At 43.9% G+C, this 14,930-nt stretch overlaps 1 protein-coding gene across 1 annotated transcript in view; it reads right to left on the bottom strand.

The window, feature by feature from the left end:
- Positions 1 to 14,930, bottom strand: part of SLC28A3 (solute carrier family 28 member 3) — a 66,832-nt gene that overhangs the window by 18,425 nt on the left and 33,477 nt on the right. The window contains exons 3-8 of the mRNA XM_528339.8: positions 14,612 to 14,697; positions 10,256 to 10,347; positions 7,211 to 7,400; positions 4,580 to 4,724; positions 2,920 to 3,033; positions 2,235 to 2,312 (exon numbers count right to left, since the gene is read on the bottom strand). Of these exons, the coding sequence (XP_528339.2) occupies positions 2,235 to 2,312; positions 2,920 to 3,033; positions 4,580 to 4,724; positions 7,211 to 7,400; positions 10,256 to 10,347; positions 14,612 to 14,697 (705 nt within the window). The remainder of the gene's footprint in view (positions 1 to 2,234; positions 2,313 to 2,919; positions 3,034 to 4,579; positions 4,725 to 7,210; positions 7,401 to 10,255; positions 10,348 to 14,611; positions 14,698 to 14,930) is intronic.

The raw sequence follows: 14,930 nt of genomic DNA on the forward strand, positions 1-14,930 counted from the left end.
TATAAACTGCCTGCCTTTTACAAACAGTAGCGGTTCTCCTCTCTAGCCTGCTGCCACTGGACTGCCCTGCATGTGAGTCCCCTCAATAAACCCTATGTCTCATTTGCTGGCTCCAGGTCTTTTCTTTGGTCGCTCAAACATGGTGCCCCCTACTACTGAAGTCAATAGGGATCTGTCATGACCTTATGCAGTAAACATTCATTCTTCTAGCTTTTAAAATAATAGTGATTTTACCTATAGATTTTCAAATTACTAAAAAGTGACTGCATTTTGGAAGCTACTTTAGTTCTGTGTTAAAGGCCATTGTATTTTCCGGCCGGGCTCGGTGGCTCACACCTGTAATCCCAGCACTTTGGGATGCCGAGGCGGGCGGATCACCTGAGGTCAGGAGTTTGAGACCAGCCTGGCCAACATGGCGAAACCCTGTCTCTACTAAAAATACAAAAATTAGCCAGGCGTGGTGGCACACGCATGTAATCCCAACTACTGGGGAGGCTGAGGCAGGAGGATTGCTTGAACCTGGGAGGCGGAAGTTGCAGAGCCGAGACTGTGCCATTGCACTCCAGCCTGGATGGCAGAGCAAGAGTCCATCTCACAAAAACAAACAAACAAACAAACAAACAAACAAAACAAACAAAAAACCATTGCATTTTCCTAGATCCTATTTTCCTGATGCTCTTTGGGTGCCTTCAGTGCAGCCAATGTTTCCACAGAGAGCAGTTTCTACCCTGCATAGACCACAAAGAGCTGTGGGCTGGGTCCCTCCTCAGCCTCATCCTACTGTACCCCCTCCCTACTGTTCCCCAGCTAACTGGCCAGAGAAAGCTGCTACCAGAGGCACGGAATGACCGAGGACAATTTGTACAGGATCTAATTTAGAAAAAAATCCATTAATAATATATATTAAAAGACATTTTGTGCCAGTATTCAGAGCTCACTCACGATGAGCCTTTTATTGGCTTTAATGGGTAGGCAGTGCCTTCCTGAAAGCTTGAGGGAGTTAAAGAGGCTCATCTCTGGAATGTTAGCAGAGGATTCTGCATTGGCAGGAAAGAATAGGGGCCACTGCCCTGGAAGAGGGGAGGGGGAAGGCCTGAAAACACCTGTATAGTCTGGGTAGCAAGTTATTCCTTCTTTATGACTATTTTTTCCAATTCTGAATTCGTTTCATGATATGAGTATATTTCTATCTCACTCTATAAACATTTGGCCTTTCAGAGATGGCTGAGTTATCTCAGCCCTAAAACATCAAACCAGCTAAACTGCCAGGTAGAGGTTGCTGGGGGAGGGTGCTAAGTGAAATGCTGTATAAACTGCAGGCTTCTTACAAACAGCAGAGGTTCTCTTCTCCAGCCTGCCACTAAACTGCTGGTTTAACGTTTTAGGCTGAATCTTTTTTCAGCCTAAAAGTTGGCCTAACTGAAGCTGGGGTAATTTGGAGGTAAATTTGGAGTCTCTAAGTGAGAAAACAATTTAGAAGTGTATGAATAACAACACACCACAAAAAAAGAAAGCTGAAGGAAAACCCGAATGCATGTTTCTGACTCATTGACAAGTGTTTGTAGGGACTTCCCAGAGGAGGATGGGCTTCCTGGGGCATGTGGGAGCCTCAAGAAGGAACTGACTGTGGTCAGCCATGGGGCCAAGCTGCCTTTCCCCTGTAAAATAATGTTCCTTCTTTAGTTAGGAGAAGGTCTATCCTCTAGTCCTGCCTAGGCAAAGGCTATGCTGAAGGAGAGATGAGAAACGTTTAGCACGGGGTTGGCTCTAAAACAGAGGTTGATGTGGTTGACCGGCTGCCCCAAGGACTGGGACTGAGGGGCTTTCGAATACAGAGCTGTCACTGATCCTGGACCCATCAGCCATTCACTGCCACATGCCTACTTGTTGCTGGGAACATAATATTCTTTTCCCTGAAGGCCCAAGGTGCTATTACCCTTTTGATTTTTCCTAAGTATCTCAGATAAAGCTACAAGCCCCATTCCCTAGTATTTGAATAGTTCTGACTTCCTCTAGATGTTTCCCTTAACTCCATAGTAACAAGGTAAAATGCGTGCAGTCCACTAACTTCAGATAACATTGTCAATGGAAAAGAGCAGTGATGTATTGCACACCTCTGACCAGCCCAGTAGGTATATACCTGGTTTTTGGTCAGTTAAGTTCTATCTGAACATCTACAAAGACAGAAGCCGCCGAAATAGCAGCGACTACATAGAAAAAAGGTTTGACTTTACCTTAAATGCAAAGAAGTGGTCTTTGTATTTCTCACCAAAGACAAATGAAGCACCAGCATCTGTGTACTCCAGAAAAGTCTGAGTTAAAGAAAGAAAAAGAGATTTCATTCCAACCACATGACTGGAAATTAGACAGTGCACAGGAATGCTAGGCTCTCAGAGGATGGACCCAGCAAATGTGTTGGATAGACTTGGAAAGTTAATGTTCTCAGCTTTGCCCCCTCCAATGAATGGTGTAGAAGCATATTTTTGAAATATTCCTGGATACAAATTTCCTGACATTTCTGACATTCAGTCTGACTCCAGAATGCTACAGAATGAGCCAACTGTGGCAATGTGTTGGGAGCCATACATGGCTTGTAGGTGGCATTAGTTAGCACTGGATGCAAAGGAAGCCTGTTTCTCTGTCTGTGGAAACATCTAAGAAGTATGATAGTTCCTGGGGAGGAGGATGTGGGCAATGGATTAGGGAACAATGACATAGGTACAGAACAGCAGTAGTGTTAACAAACCAGACAGACTAACATATTCAACATAAGCAAAACTATTTGTCTAACCCATGATGCAGAATTAAAATTTGAGACAACTCATGCAGACAGATAAACCCATTTCTGACATGTCTTGAGGATTACCTCCAATGTTAAAAGCACCATAAAAGCAAAGCGTTCTTTTGAACCAAACTTACCTGAACTTGTCTGCCCAACCAATCAAAAGCTATAAATCCAGGGTCAGTCCTTAGAATCAAGAGCCCAAGAAGAAACTGTAGCCCGATTCCCCATAAGACAGGTCTCCAGTAAACCTATACAGAAAGATCAAGTGATATATCTTAGTAGGAAAATTAATGCAGGCCGTGGCATGAATGTCTAATGGATCACTATTTCCTTGAACACACTATCAGCTGTGGCCTGTCACCCACCTTCTTTGGGAGGCTACAGCTGTCATAAGCAGAGAACCCTTTGATAGAACCATAACTTAAAAAACTCAGGCCAGGTGCAGTGGCTCATGCCTGTAATCCTAGCATTTTGGGAGGCCAAAATGGGCAGATCACCTGAGCTCAGGAGTTTGAGACCAGCCTGGCCACCATGGCAAAACGCCATCTCTACTAAAAATACAAAAAGAAGCCAGGCGTGGTGGTGCATGCCTGTCATCCCAGCTACTCGGGAGGCTGAGGCAGGAGAGTCGCTTGAACACAGGAGGCAAGGATTGCAGTGAGCTGAGATCACGCCACTTCACTCCAGCCTGGGCAACAGAGCGAGACTCCATCTCAAGAAAAAAAACAAAAACAAACTCAGCATTGCATTCCTTCTCCCTAAAACTGAGTTTCAAGTCTTCAGTCCAGGAAAGTATTTAAATAACCATTATGTCCTGATAAATTACTTGGATAGAAACAGTAGTCTAAGAAGGGCCATTAAAGAAGGCAGAATCTGGCCATCCTAGTCAAGCTGTAAGTACTGGATACATGTAATTATTTCCCCTATCTGGAAAATGGAAAGGCAGAACATGATTTCTCTGTGCGTCCAAGGTTTGTTGATCTGACAACCTGTAAGTGAATTAACTAAAATATTGCTCTGTCAAGAGGCTCTCATTTCATTGTAAAAGAGACCAATAAACTCTAATGCAGACCCAGGATGTGCAGCAGGAATGAATTGCTTTTATCTGTGGTGCAGGGCTGAGTGGCTTCAAAAGAACTATGGCATCGGAGGCATAGACAATGGAGATGTTCCCCTCAGCAGGGCAAAGAACTTGGATCATATTAGCTGAACTTGGTCTCTGATTTGTGTTTTTTTCCTTGGGTCAAGTTTTTAATGGTAAAGTCTTCCAGAGTTTGCCATCTTGAGTTACATATGAGAGATTTGATGTCTCAGAATTCTTGCCCATTTCACGGGTTACCAGTGGACAGAGCTAGGATAAGAGTTGAGTTCAATATTAAAAAGAAAATTGTATAAGGACAAATTTTTGGAGTATAAATGCCCAAACTGCATGGGACTTCGATGAACTGCAGGATCCAATGGAGGAATATTAGATTTTTTACTGGTCTGGGGAAATCTGGATCAAAATGGATGAGTTTTCTCTGTGTGTTTGATGGAGGGTATGCGAGAAGAAATTAGACTTGACAGGGAGAGAACGTCTCACTGGTTATGTAACTGGAAAATTACTGAGAATGGAGCATGAAATAGTAAACAGTACCATGAAAGTTCAGGAAGATAGGGCACCCTGGTCACGTTAAATAATCCCATCAAGGTAAGAAAAGTACTGAACAATAGTTAAATTCTCTCACAATCAGTATTTTGAGCAATTTACACATGGGGAGAAAAAGAAACCTAAAAGATCAACTGGATACTTACTCTGGTTGGGTACTTGGAAAATAGAAATAACAGGACAATGTACATTATGAGCCCACCGAAGGACACCAGCTGCTGTTGACCCAATTTGGCAGTGTCAAAGGCCAACCAGAAAATAACTGCTAGGACCAGGGAGCTCCAGATCACCCTAAGAGAAGGGGAAAGGAGGCATTGGCATCATTTGTTGTGCTAACTTGAGAATCATAATCAGGCTTAATTTTTTTTTTTTTTTTTTGAGAGATGGAGTCTTGCTCTGTTGCCCAGGCTGGAGTAGAACGGAGCGATCTCGGCTCATTGCAACCTCCACTTCCCGGGTTCAAGCAATTCTCCTGCCTCAGCCTCCCCAGTAGCTGGGATTATAGGCATCTGCCACCACCCCCGGCTAATTTTTGTATTTTTAGTAGAGATGGGGTTTCACTATGTTGGCCAGGCTGGTCTTGAACTCCTGAGATCAGGTGATTGCCTGCCTCGGCCTCCCAAAGTGCTGGGATTACAGGTGTGAGCCACCACTCCCAGCCATCAGGCTTAAATTAACAAAGAAACATAGAAACAAGATGAATATACTCTGGCACCAGTAGGTTGTGCTTTTAGAAACTGCAACAGATCTTTTTGGTTGTGGCTATCAAGGCAAATAGCTAAAAAATTAAGTACGGGGTCTCCTTACTCTACAACTCTTGGGCCCTTCACCTGTTCAAGGATGCATAAAGGGGCCAGAGAGGAGAAAGCATGTTTGGAGAGGAATGTCTGGTGATTTCTTTAAGAGAGCTACTGGGATTCTTCACCTTTGTTTTGGGGGATGGGTGAGGTGTTACCTGCTTCCATTTAAGGAAGAACTTGGAATATGTTATCTGCCCTTGGGGGACCTCACCAGCTGCCGAGAGGGAGATCAGACGTTAGGGCAAGTTCTGGCTCCTCTGGGGAGCCCAGCAAGCATGACAAGTCTGACTCAGGACTCACGGCTTGCACAGCAGAGCCAGAAAGCCTGCGGTGTTGGGATTGCACAAGCCCAGTTTAATAGGCCAAGGATGTGTGAATTTTCCTGGTAGATCCCATGTTAGTCTTGAGGGAGAGAACTGGTCTTGGGTCCTGCTCAGGGGGCCACCTGAAGGGAGAGGAGGTCCCTCAGAGAGAGGCTGAAGGAAAAGCTCTGAGCAGTTGCTGCAGGACACAGGGTCCTATGGGAAAGGGTCTCTCTAACACTTCACAGGCCCTTCCTCCCAAGAAGGCCAGCTTCATATCCATAGCAGGTAGCCAGGCTGATCCTGGCTTTGAGGCTGGCAGGGGAGCAAGTAACAAGGAGAAAGGGGACACTCAGGCCCAGGCTAGGGAGGAAAACTAGGGCACTGGGTCATGTTCACAGTTCTCATTACTGTAGGGGACAGCATATTCTGATGTTAAAAAATGTCCATGATGCCTGTATCAAAATATCTCATATACCCCGTAAATATATATACACCTATGACGTACCCACAACAATTAAAAATTTAAAAAATAGGCTGGGCACAGTGGCTGGCACCTATAATCCCAGCACTTTGGGAGGCTGAGGCAGGAGGATCACTGGAGGCCAGGAGTTCAAGACCAGCCTGAGCAATATGGTGAAACACCTGTCTCTACTAAAAACACAAAAAAATTAGCTGGGTATGGCGGCACATGGGAGGCTGAGCTATTTGGGAGGCTGAGGCACGAGAATCATTTGAACCCAGGAGGCGGACATTGCAGTGAGCCAAGATGGTGCCACCGCACTCCAGTCTGGGTGACAGAGCAAGATTCTGTCTCAAAAAAAAAAAAAAAAAGAAAAGAAAAGAAAAAGAAAAGGCTGTGAACATTGGACTATTACTAAGAGTGTTCAGAAGGGTCATGGGCTTTTGGCAGTTTTATAAAATATAGGGTAGATATCCCCCATTGAATAAAATTGGAAGAATGATGAATGAAAAAAATCAAGTTTTATTTTGACCATAGCCCCATGGGTCATGAAAAAAAGTGCTCAGCCTCCCATGTTCTATGATCCTCATTTTGTAAATAAATTGGAAAGAGAATGGGTACAACTTGTATAAGAAAAAAAGTTGGTAAAAGTAAAAGCTCTTTACAGACACATCATCAGCAATCTCCATCAATTTGTACTTATAACCCAATTCTTTATTTACAGGTACTGAGATTAGATGGCATTTGTGTTGTTCCCTATCTTGTGCCAGGACAGACGTTACTGATTGATCATGGTGCCCTCCCACTGACAGGTCAGAGGGAGAGTGAAAGCCATCCTGCTATGACAAAACTTTCACTCTATCCTATATTTCTAACTACTTCCTAATACGTAGGCATGGAGGTGTCTCTTCCTAATATAGCACATGGAACGTAATATGCTCAACATCTTTTGGACAACATTTTATCATTTAATACACTTGACATTAAGGCAGTTTGTGAGGACATTTGGATACATTTCAAATGAGTCATTGCCTCATCTAGGCTTTGATTTCCTGTTTGTAAAATGAAGACATTGTAACAGATTACTTCCTAGGGTGTTTCTAGCTTCCATATCCCATAAATGAGGAAGCAATTTCAGAACAAATTTTTGAAACGGTGTTGGAAAGGACTACTATCTCTTTTAACTGAAATAAGAGAACCAATTGCATTTACCACTTCAGCCAGAACCAATGGCTGTTTAGAAGCCTTCTGCCAGGAGACAGCATCTCATCAATTCGATGTTCGTATTTGGCCATCAGGTGATCCCAGACAACAAAGAAGATGGCAGCCACGGTGATCACAAAAAGAGGAAGGGCTCTGTGAAAGTTCAGCACACAGGCCGAAATCACCATAACCAGATAACCTGTCCAGGAAGCAAAAACAGACACTGAACATCACTAACCACTGGGACACGCCTCCAGGCTCGAGCCTTGTTCTGGTGCAGGTGAGGGGAGGTTTAATATCATTAAATATCACTGAATGCAGGAGTGCTCTTGATATGGCTACTGGCTTCTTTGATGGGGTCTTTTGATATTTTTCAAAGCAAGTCTCAAAAATTACCACCATGAATGCTAGGAGGACAGGGTGCTAGGTATTTTTATTCTTACAGGACCTTCTGAGTTCTTGAATCTTGATGCTCAATCATTGGGCCTCTAAGTACTGGCCATTTTTACCACTGGCATTCAGTCTCGGCAGGTGAGCTACTATCAGAGAAAGGCCGAGTGTTGAAGTGATGACTGGCAAAGAGGTACTGATTCTTGGGGTTTGCAGTTCAGATTTGGCCTAAATTTGAGTGAAGGAATAGACCTACCAACAACAGACTACTTCTCTAAGTGACACAGAGTCTCTAAGGAAAAGAGGTAGGGGCAATTACCAAGGTGGCTGCTTTTGAAGAGCAGATTCTAGGATAAGAATAAGGTTTCCTATTCTTAAAGGTCTGCAAAGATGTTCTGCAGGTTAAATCTGGCCTGCCACTTGTTTTTGCAGGTGGCAAGAACATTTATATTTGTGTGTTTTGAGAAATAAAAATAAAGTCCTAAGTCACCCAACCAACTGAACCGAGCCTGTCTTGGCCAAGGGGATCCCAGAAAAGCCTTAAAAACTGAGTTCCCAACCATGACAGGATGGGAGGTCAGATGTGCCTCAGTATGCCCCTTCCTTATTAACCTTTAACCAGAATTCCTTCCTAAGGAGTCAGCAGAAACCAGCTCTGGAAAACAAGAAATGGAAGACTCATTTCTCTATCGCCTTTAGCCAATCATCTGAGGTGGTGACCAGACTCCCTCTCCCTCTTTAGAGTTTTTGTTTGTTTGATACGGAGTTTTGCTCTTGTTGCCCAGGATAGAGTGCAATGGTGCGATCTCGGCTCACTGCAACCTCCACCTCCCAGGTTCAAGTGATTCTCCTGCCTTAGCCTCCTGAGTACCTGGGATTACAGGCATGTGCCACCACGCCCGGTTAATTTTGTATTTTTAGTAGAGACGGGGTTTCACCATGTTGGTTAGGCTGGTCTTGAACTCTTGACCTCAGGTGATCCACCCACCTCGGCCTCCAAAAGTGCTGGGATTATAGGCGTTAGCCACCGTGCCCGGCCTCTTTAGAATTTTGACGTGACAGCTCACCAGTTTTACAAGGCATTTCCTCTTGATATGAGACCGCTGACTCTGGAGTGGTTCTGGCCAGTCTTGGAGGATGCACAGTGAGGGTTTTTGTGTTCTTTGCTTTACCTTTTGACTTCACAGGGCTGAAAACTCCACCCTCAGGTCATGGTAACACTGCTATTTTTTAATACACATGCTCCATAAAGAGGCACAAATCTCAATTGTGCATGTGCATGTGTCTCCTTTCATAAATATTCATGACTCCCCCTATAGCTTATTGAATACTTATGCTTAGCCAATCCTTTCAGCATAAATTCCTGTCTTATTCTTCCCTCCCTCAAAGTACTTGTTTCTGGCTTCTGTTGGAGACTACGCTTCCCAGCTTGTCAGAATGGCCACCTTGCAGGCTGCAACCCTTTATGACTTTCCTTTCAAAATGTTTGAACCTCGTGATTGATTCTTCAGTTGACAGTTTGTATGTGTGTTCTAGAAATAAAGTTGTTTTGGAATACAGCCATGTCTGTCTACTTATGTATTGTTTATGGTTGCTTTGTTACTACAGTGGCAGAATGGCATGGTTTTGACCTTATGTCTGAAATACTGAAAAGCCTAAAATACTATCTGGCCCAGTACTCAGAAAGCTCACCAACCCTACTGTTCCCTATTCCAACTGTCTGAGCACCAGCAAAACTGCTGACCTTGGCTGTGCAGCAGCCTGGGATTAATGTCTGTGGTTTGGATCAGGGTGCTTACGTTTTATAGACAGGAGTGTTCTTTAAAATGGGCCAAGTTCAGTGTGCTCAGCTTCAAGAAAAACAAAAAATAACAGTACAACAAAACAAAAACAAACCAAAACAAAAAACACATAAAGTGAGCCAAGGAGCTCTTTGTTTTGGAGGGAGTAAAAACAGGAGACATTCTTGTCCTGCCTTCAGGCAAGCGAGTGGGCTAGATGGCCCTAGGCTACTCATGTTGTATTCATATAAAGCATTAGTCACTTGTGTTTTCTGGATTTGTGTAAACCAACACACCTCCTCAAATCCACCTGACAATAACAAAGGCTATAAGAATGAGGAGAGTAAGTGAGTCCAAAAATTAGCTGCTGGGCCCGGCACAGTGGCTCATGCTTGTAATCCCAGTACTTTGGGAGGCCAAGGCGGGCAAATCACCTGAGGTCAGGAGTTTGAGACCAGCCCGGCCAACACAGTGAAACCCTGTCTCTACTAAAAATACAAAAATTAGCCGGGTGTGGTGACGTGTGCCTGTAATCCCAGCTACTCAGGAGGCTGAGGCAGGAGAATCACTTGAACCCAGGAGGCGGAGGTTGCAGTGAGCTGAGATGGCGCCATTGCACTCCAGCCTGGAAGACAGAGCTAGACTCCATCTCAAAGAAAAAAAAAATTAGCTTCTGGCCTCATAAACGGGGTAGGGAAACAATTTGCATAGGCTTCCCCTATAAAGGTCTTCTTGATTTACTTCTCTACCACCCCCGATGATTCAGTGAGGTCCCAGGGAAAATAAAGGTTTAATCTTTTTCCACATAAAGTTAATATTTGGGGGAATCCCTGAAAAAAAAAAAAAAAAGACAGTGGTATCTCTAACCATCTTTGTTATTTACCTGCTAATAAAATGCCCCAGATGATGTGCCGAAGAGTTGTTTTGTGTTTCCTACAGAAACCACATACCGTGTCATACCTCCTTTCCAAACACCTGCAACATAAAAGCAAAAAGGCAGGGAGAAGTAAACACCAAAAACATGAAATAAACTGCATGGTGAGGCTAGATTAAGCTTTGTAAACTAAGAAGGCAAACAAACACATGTGTGAGGCGTATGTCTTACAAAATAGAAATGGGAAACTCATTTCATTTTAGACTAGAGTCAGCCATGATCATGACCATTCAGTGATCACCATCATTGAATAAGTGTGCCAAGCCCTGAGGGATTAGAGAGGTGCAGACAACATGCTCCTGGGAACAGAGCAGGGGAGATGGATATCTAACCAAAGCTGAAATAGTCACAGGAAGAGAGTGTTTCTGGCACACTATGAGATCCTCTGTTAGCTTTTAACCAATGGTTATTACGTGTTTATTGTTAGAAAATAAAAAGCCAAGGAACTCTGTCATCCCTCTTGGTTTGGCAAAGTTTGAGCAAGTTGGTGGCGCTCTGTCCCCCATCACCATCCCTGTTAGTCCAAAACTGATGGACTTCATGGGGTGTGCTTAAAATGCAAAGTAGGATTTCCTGGATGTTAGGGCTATTAACCAATGGGTTGTCACAGCTTTCTCAGAAAGCTCTGGAGTTGTTGGAATGTCTTTATTTCCATCCAGGGCTTTGTTATGGGCTGGGTGGGTAGTGTGTGAGTAATGTGTAGGTTGGGTCATGTCTTCGGAGGAGGATCGTGTCCAGCAGTTCCCCAGGAGTGAGCTGGGAGGCCAGGGTCATAGCCACATGGCTCTCCTCTCCTTCTTTGGGGATCTTCTCGTTCCTGTGTGATGCCTCTTTCTTTGGAGGCCTCTCCTTCTCCCACTTGAGTCTGGGTGGAAGGAACTTCTTGCACATTTCCCCATTGTCCCCTCCAGGCCACGGGATAGCACTTCTAAAAATGACCATTTCTCCTCCCGTATAGATGATTCCCAAACTCCAGGACCTCAAAGGATGTGGCCCGAAGCTGGGAGACCTGCACTCACTCCCCTTGGCCAGTGCCTCCACTACCCCGCCTTCCAACAGTCTCGCCTGCACCTCCAAGTCAGCTTCCTCTCAAGCTTTGGGGCACAGCTCAAGCTTTTAACTTCTAAAAAGTCTTCTTGCATTTCCTCAGACAGATACATGCCTCTGAACTTTATTCTTACTGTCTTCTTTGATTGTGTTTTGTTATGAACCCATTACTGACCCATTCCAGTAGCAGGAAATATTGGTTATTTGGTTAATAACCAGTCTTTTGGTTATCTAGACTGAATAATTCCCAACCCATTAACCTTAGTGAAACCTGAGTGCCTGTGACCACACAAGAGAATTTCTCAGTCCCCCAGGGCCAGAGACCCTGGAGAACAGATGTCTATGAGCCATACAGCACTATGAGTAGAACGTTGGATATTAAGGATGTTCAACAGACATGTATTGATTGATAGATGAATGAAATGGGAGTAAATATTGCTTATCTGAAACAGTATTTTACAGCTCTGAGTTGGGGATGCATTAGCGGGTTATGAAGCCCACATAGTAACCACTATCAAAATAGAAGGAGGCCAGGTGTGGTGGCTCATGCCTGTAATCCTAGCACTTTGAGAGGCCAAAGTAGAAGGATTATTTGAGCCCAGGAGTTTCAGACCAGCCTGGGAAACACAGTGAGACCTTGTCTCTACAAAAAAAAAAAAAAAAAAAAAAAAAAAGCTTCGTGTGATGGCACAAACCTGTGGTCCCAGCTGCATGGGAAAATCACTTGAGCCCGAGAGTTCAAGGCTGCAGTGAGCTGTAATTGTGTCACTGCACCCCGTCTCAACCAAAAAAACAAACAAAAAAAAGGCCAGGCGCGGTGGCTCAAGCCTGTAATCTCAGCACTTTGGGAGGCCAAGGCGGGTGGATCAACTGAGGTCAGGAATTTGAGGCCAGCCTGGCCAACATGGTGAAACCCTGTCTCTACTAAAAATACAAAAATTAGCCGGGTGTGGTGGCACAGGCCTGTAATCCCAGCTACTCGGGAGGCTGAGGCAGGAGAATCGCTTGAATCTAGGAGGCGGAGATTGCAGTGAGCCAAAATCGCGCCATTGGATTCCAGCCTGGGAGGCAGAGCGAGACTCCATCTCAAAAAAAAAAAAAAAAAAAGAAAGAATAAAAGTATCAAAAGTATCATAGTGTATCATTCATACATAAGAACAATAGGTTCTTCATGAAATGTTCATCATTACGTATGTGTGTGAATATGTATACTGAGAGTTAGAAACAGTGCTCTAGAAAATATTGGGTGAATAAAAGTGTAGTGAAGACATTTTTTCATGGTCTGATTTAGGAAAGGCTAATGATGTATTATTCTCAGTTGAAGATATATTAAGAAGCAGCAGCAGCAGAGGGTGACATTTAATAGGGTACCTTCACATACTGTAGGTTGACTCTATCAGGTTCTTTAATTGCAGGGAATGTGTGTAGTCCATTGTGGCAATCTGACTTCTGCATAAAGCAGAGTAGCTGAAAGTAGACACTTTGGTCATTTGGTTATCTGGGCTGAATAATTCCCAACCTCCTGATGGCTGTTTCAGTCTCATTAACATTAGTGAAACCTGAGTACCTCTGACCACCCAAGAGAATTTCTCAGTACCTCCAGGTCAGAGACTCATAAAGTAAAATGAAGGATAAAACTTTGCTATGTTTCTGATATGGTAAATATTTGGGATGATGTATATGTGACAAGAGCTGCCAACCCTAATTCTGGCCAACTCCAGAGATATCTTCTGATACATATAACAAACTTCCTCCTGTAGTCCCAGCTACTTGCGAGGCTGAGGTGGGAGGATCACCTGAGCCCAGGAGGTCGAGGCTGCAGTGAGCTTGACAGATCTCATGACAGGGCCTTGCTCTGTTGCCCAGGCTGGACAGAATAGATTTAAATTAAAATATATTTCTGGCTGGGCGTGGTGGCTCACACCTGTAATCCTGGCACTTTGGGAGGCTGAGGCAAGCAGACCACCTGAGGTCAGGAGTTCAAGACCAGCCTGGCCAACATGGTGGAACCCTGTCTCTACTAAAAATGCAAAAATTAGCCGGGCACGATGGTGCATGCCTGTAATCCCAGCTACTCGGGAGGCTGAGGCAGGATAATTGCTTGAACCCGGGAGATGGAGATTTCAGTGAGCTGAGATTGTGCCACTGCACTCCAGCCTGGGCAACAGAGCAAGACTCCATCTCAAAAAAAAAATTTTAAATCTATTTCTAGATTTAAAATTAGCACCACTGAACTCCAGCCTATGCAAAAGAGTAAGCCCCTGCCTCTAAAAAAAAAAAAAGAAAAATTTCCTCAGAGACATAGGAATGCAAATCAAATTTAAGTAGGAATATAGAAGATGGACAAATACTGTAGTGTTATGATAGGTGGCAGACAATCCTGGACTAGGAATCAGAAGCTGAAATTGTGACCTAATTCTCTTCCTCTCCTAGTTGACTTGGGGAAGTCACTTCTCTGAGGTTCATTTTTCTGGTCCAAAAAATAAAGATACTAATCTTGCGTCTCCTACCTTACGGAGTTGTAAGAACTTGGAATACTTTGAGGCTATTACAAGGTAAGAGAAACCGTTTGTCGGGATTTAAAGTGGATTGGGTTTTGAGCGATCAATTGCTATTGATTGACATTGAGAAGATGAATTAACTGCATTCGTATGGACTGGAGCAATTATTTGGTAATTTACACTTTTAATTAGAAGACTGTCCTGGGTGAATTTAAATCTGCATATTGGGTTCCCAGAACATCAGCAGTTTGAATTGGCCACATTGATCATCTTAAAGCTTCATTAATTTTTCTGGAAAGGGTGTTGGGTAGGGAGGGTAGATGGATGGGTGGTGACAATCTCTAATAAATTATAATAAGTGTTAAAAATCAAATGGGAGGCCTGGCACCATGGCTTATGCTTGTAATCCCAACACTTTGGGAGGTCGAGGTGGGTGGATCATTTGAGGTCAGGAGTTCGAGACCAGCCTGGCCAACATGGTGAAACCCAGCCTCTACTAAAAATACAAAAATTAGCCAGGCGTGGTGGCATGTGCCTGTAGTCCCAGCTACTCGGGAGGCTGAAATGGGAGAATCGTTTGAACTTGGGAGGCGGAGGTTGCAATGAGCCGAGATCGCATCACTGCACTCCAGCCTGGGTGACAAAGTGAGACTCTATCTCAAAAAAAAAAAAAAAAAAAAATCAAATGGGGATAAAACAAAGTAATAAAACCAAACAGGAGGTAGGCTTGGTTATTTCCCTGTTTTAAAGACTGTACCCTTTTTGTTGCATCTCCTCATCATCATCCTCCATGTGTTCTCTGTTTCTTGGAGAATCCTGCTCAACTGTGATCTGTTCTTCATCCTGGAAATCAAACATTGGAGCAGAGATGGAATAATGAGCATCCTGGGCATAATGGACCCTGGTTTCATTGCTCAGAACTCGGGCAAAGAACTTTCAATAGGTCCTTTTAAATTATTATGCAGGAAGATGGCTCCTATTATCTACTGCACAGACATTTTTTTTCCCGGCTTATAATCTCACACAAAAAATGCCAGGTTCATACTGAACTCTTCCTTTCCTTCCAAAGGAGCTGT

The sequence above is a fragment of the Pan troglodytes genome, chromosome 11, assembly GCF_028858775.2.
Source record: "Pan troglodytes isolate AG18354 chromosome 11, NHGRI_mPanTro3-v2.0_pri, whole genome shotgun sequence".
NCBI lineage: Eukaryota > Metazoa > Chordata > Mammalia > Primates > Hominidae > Pan > Pan troglodytes.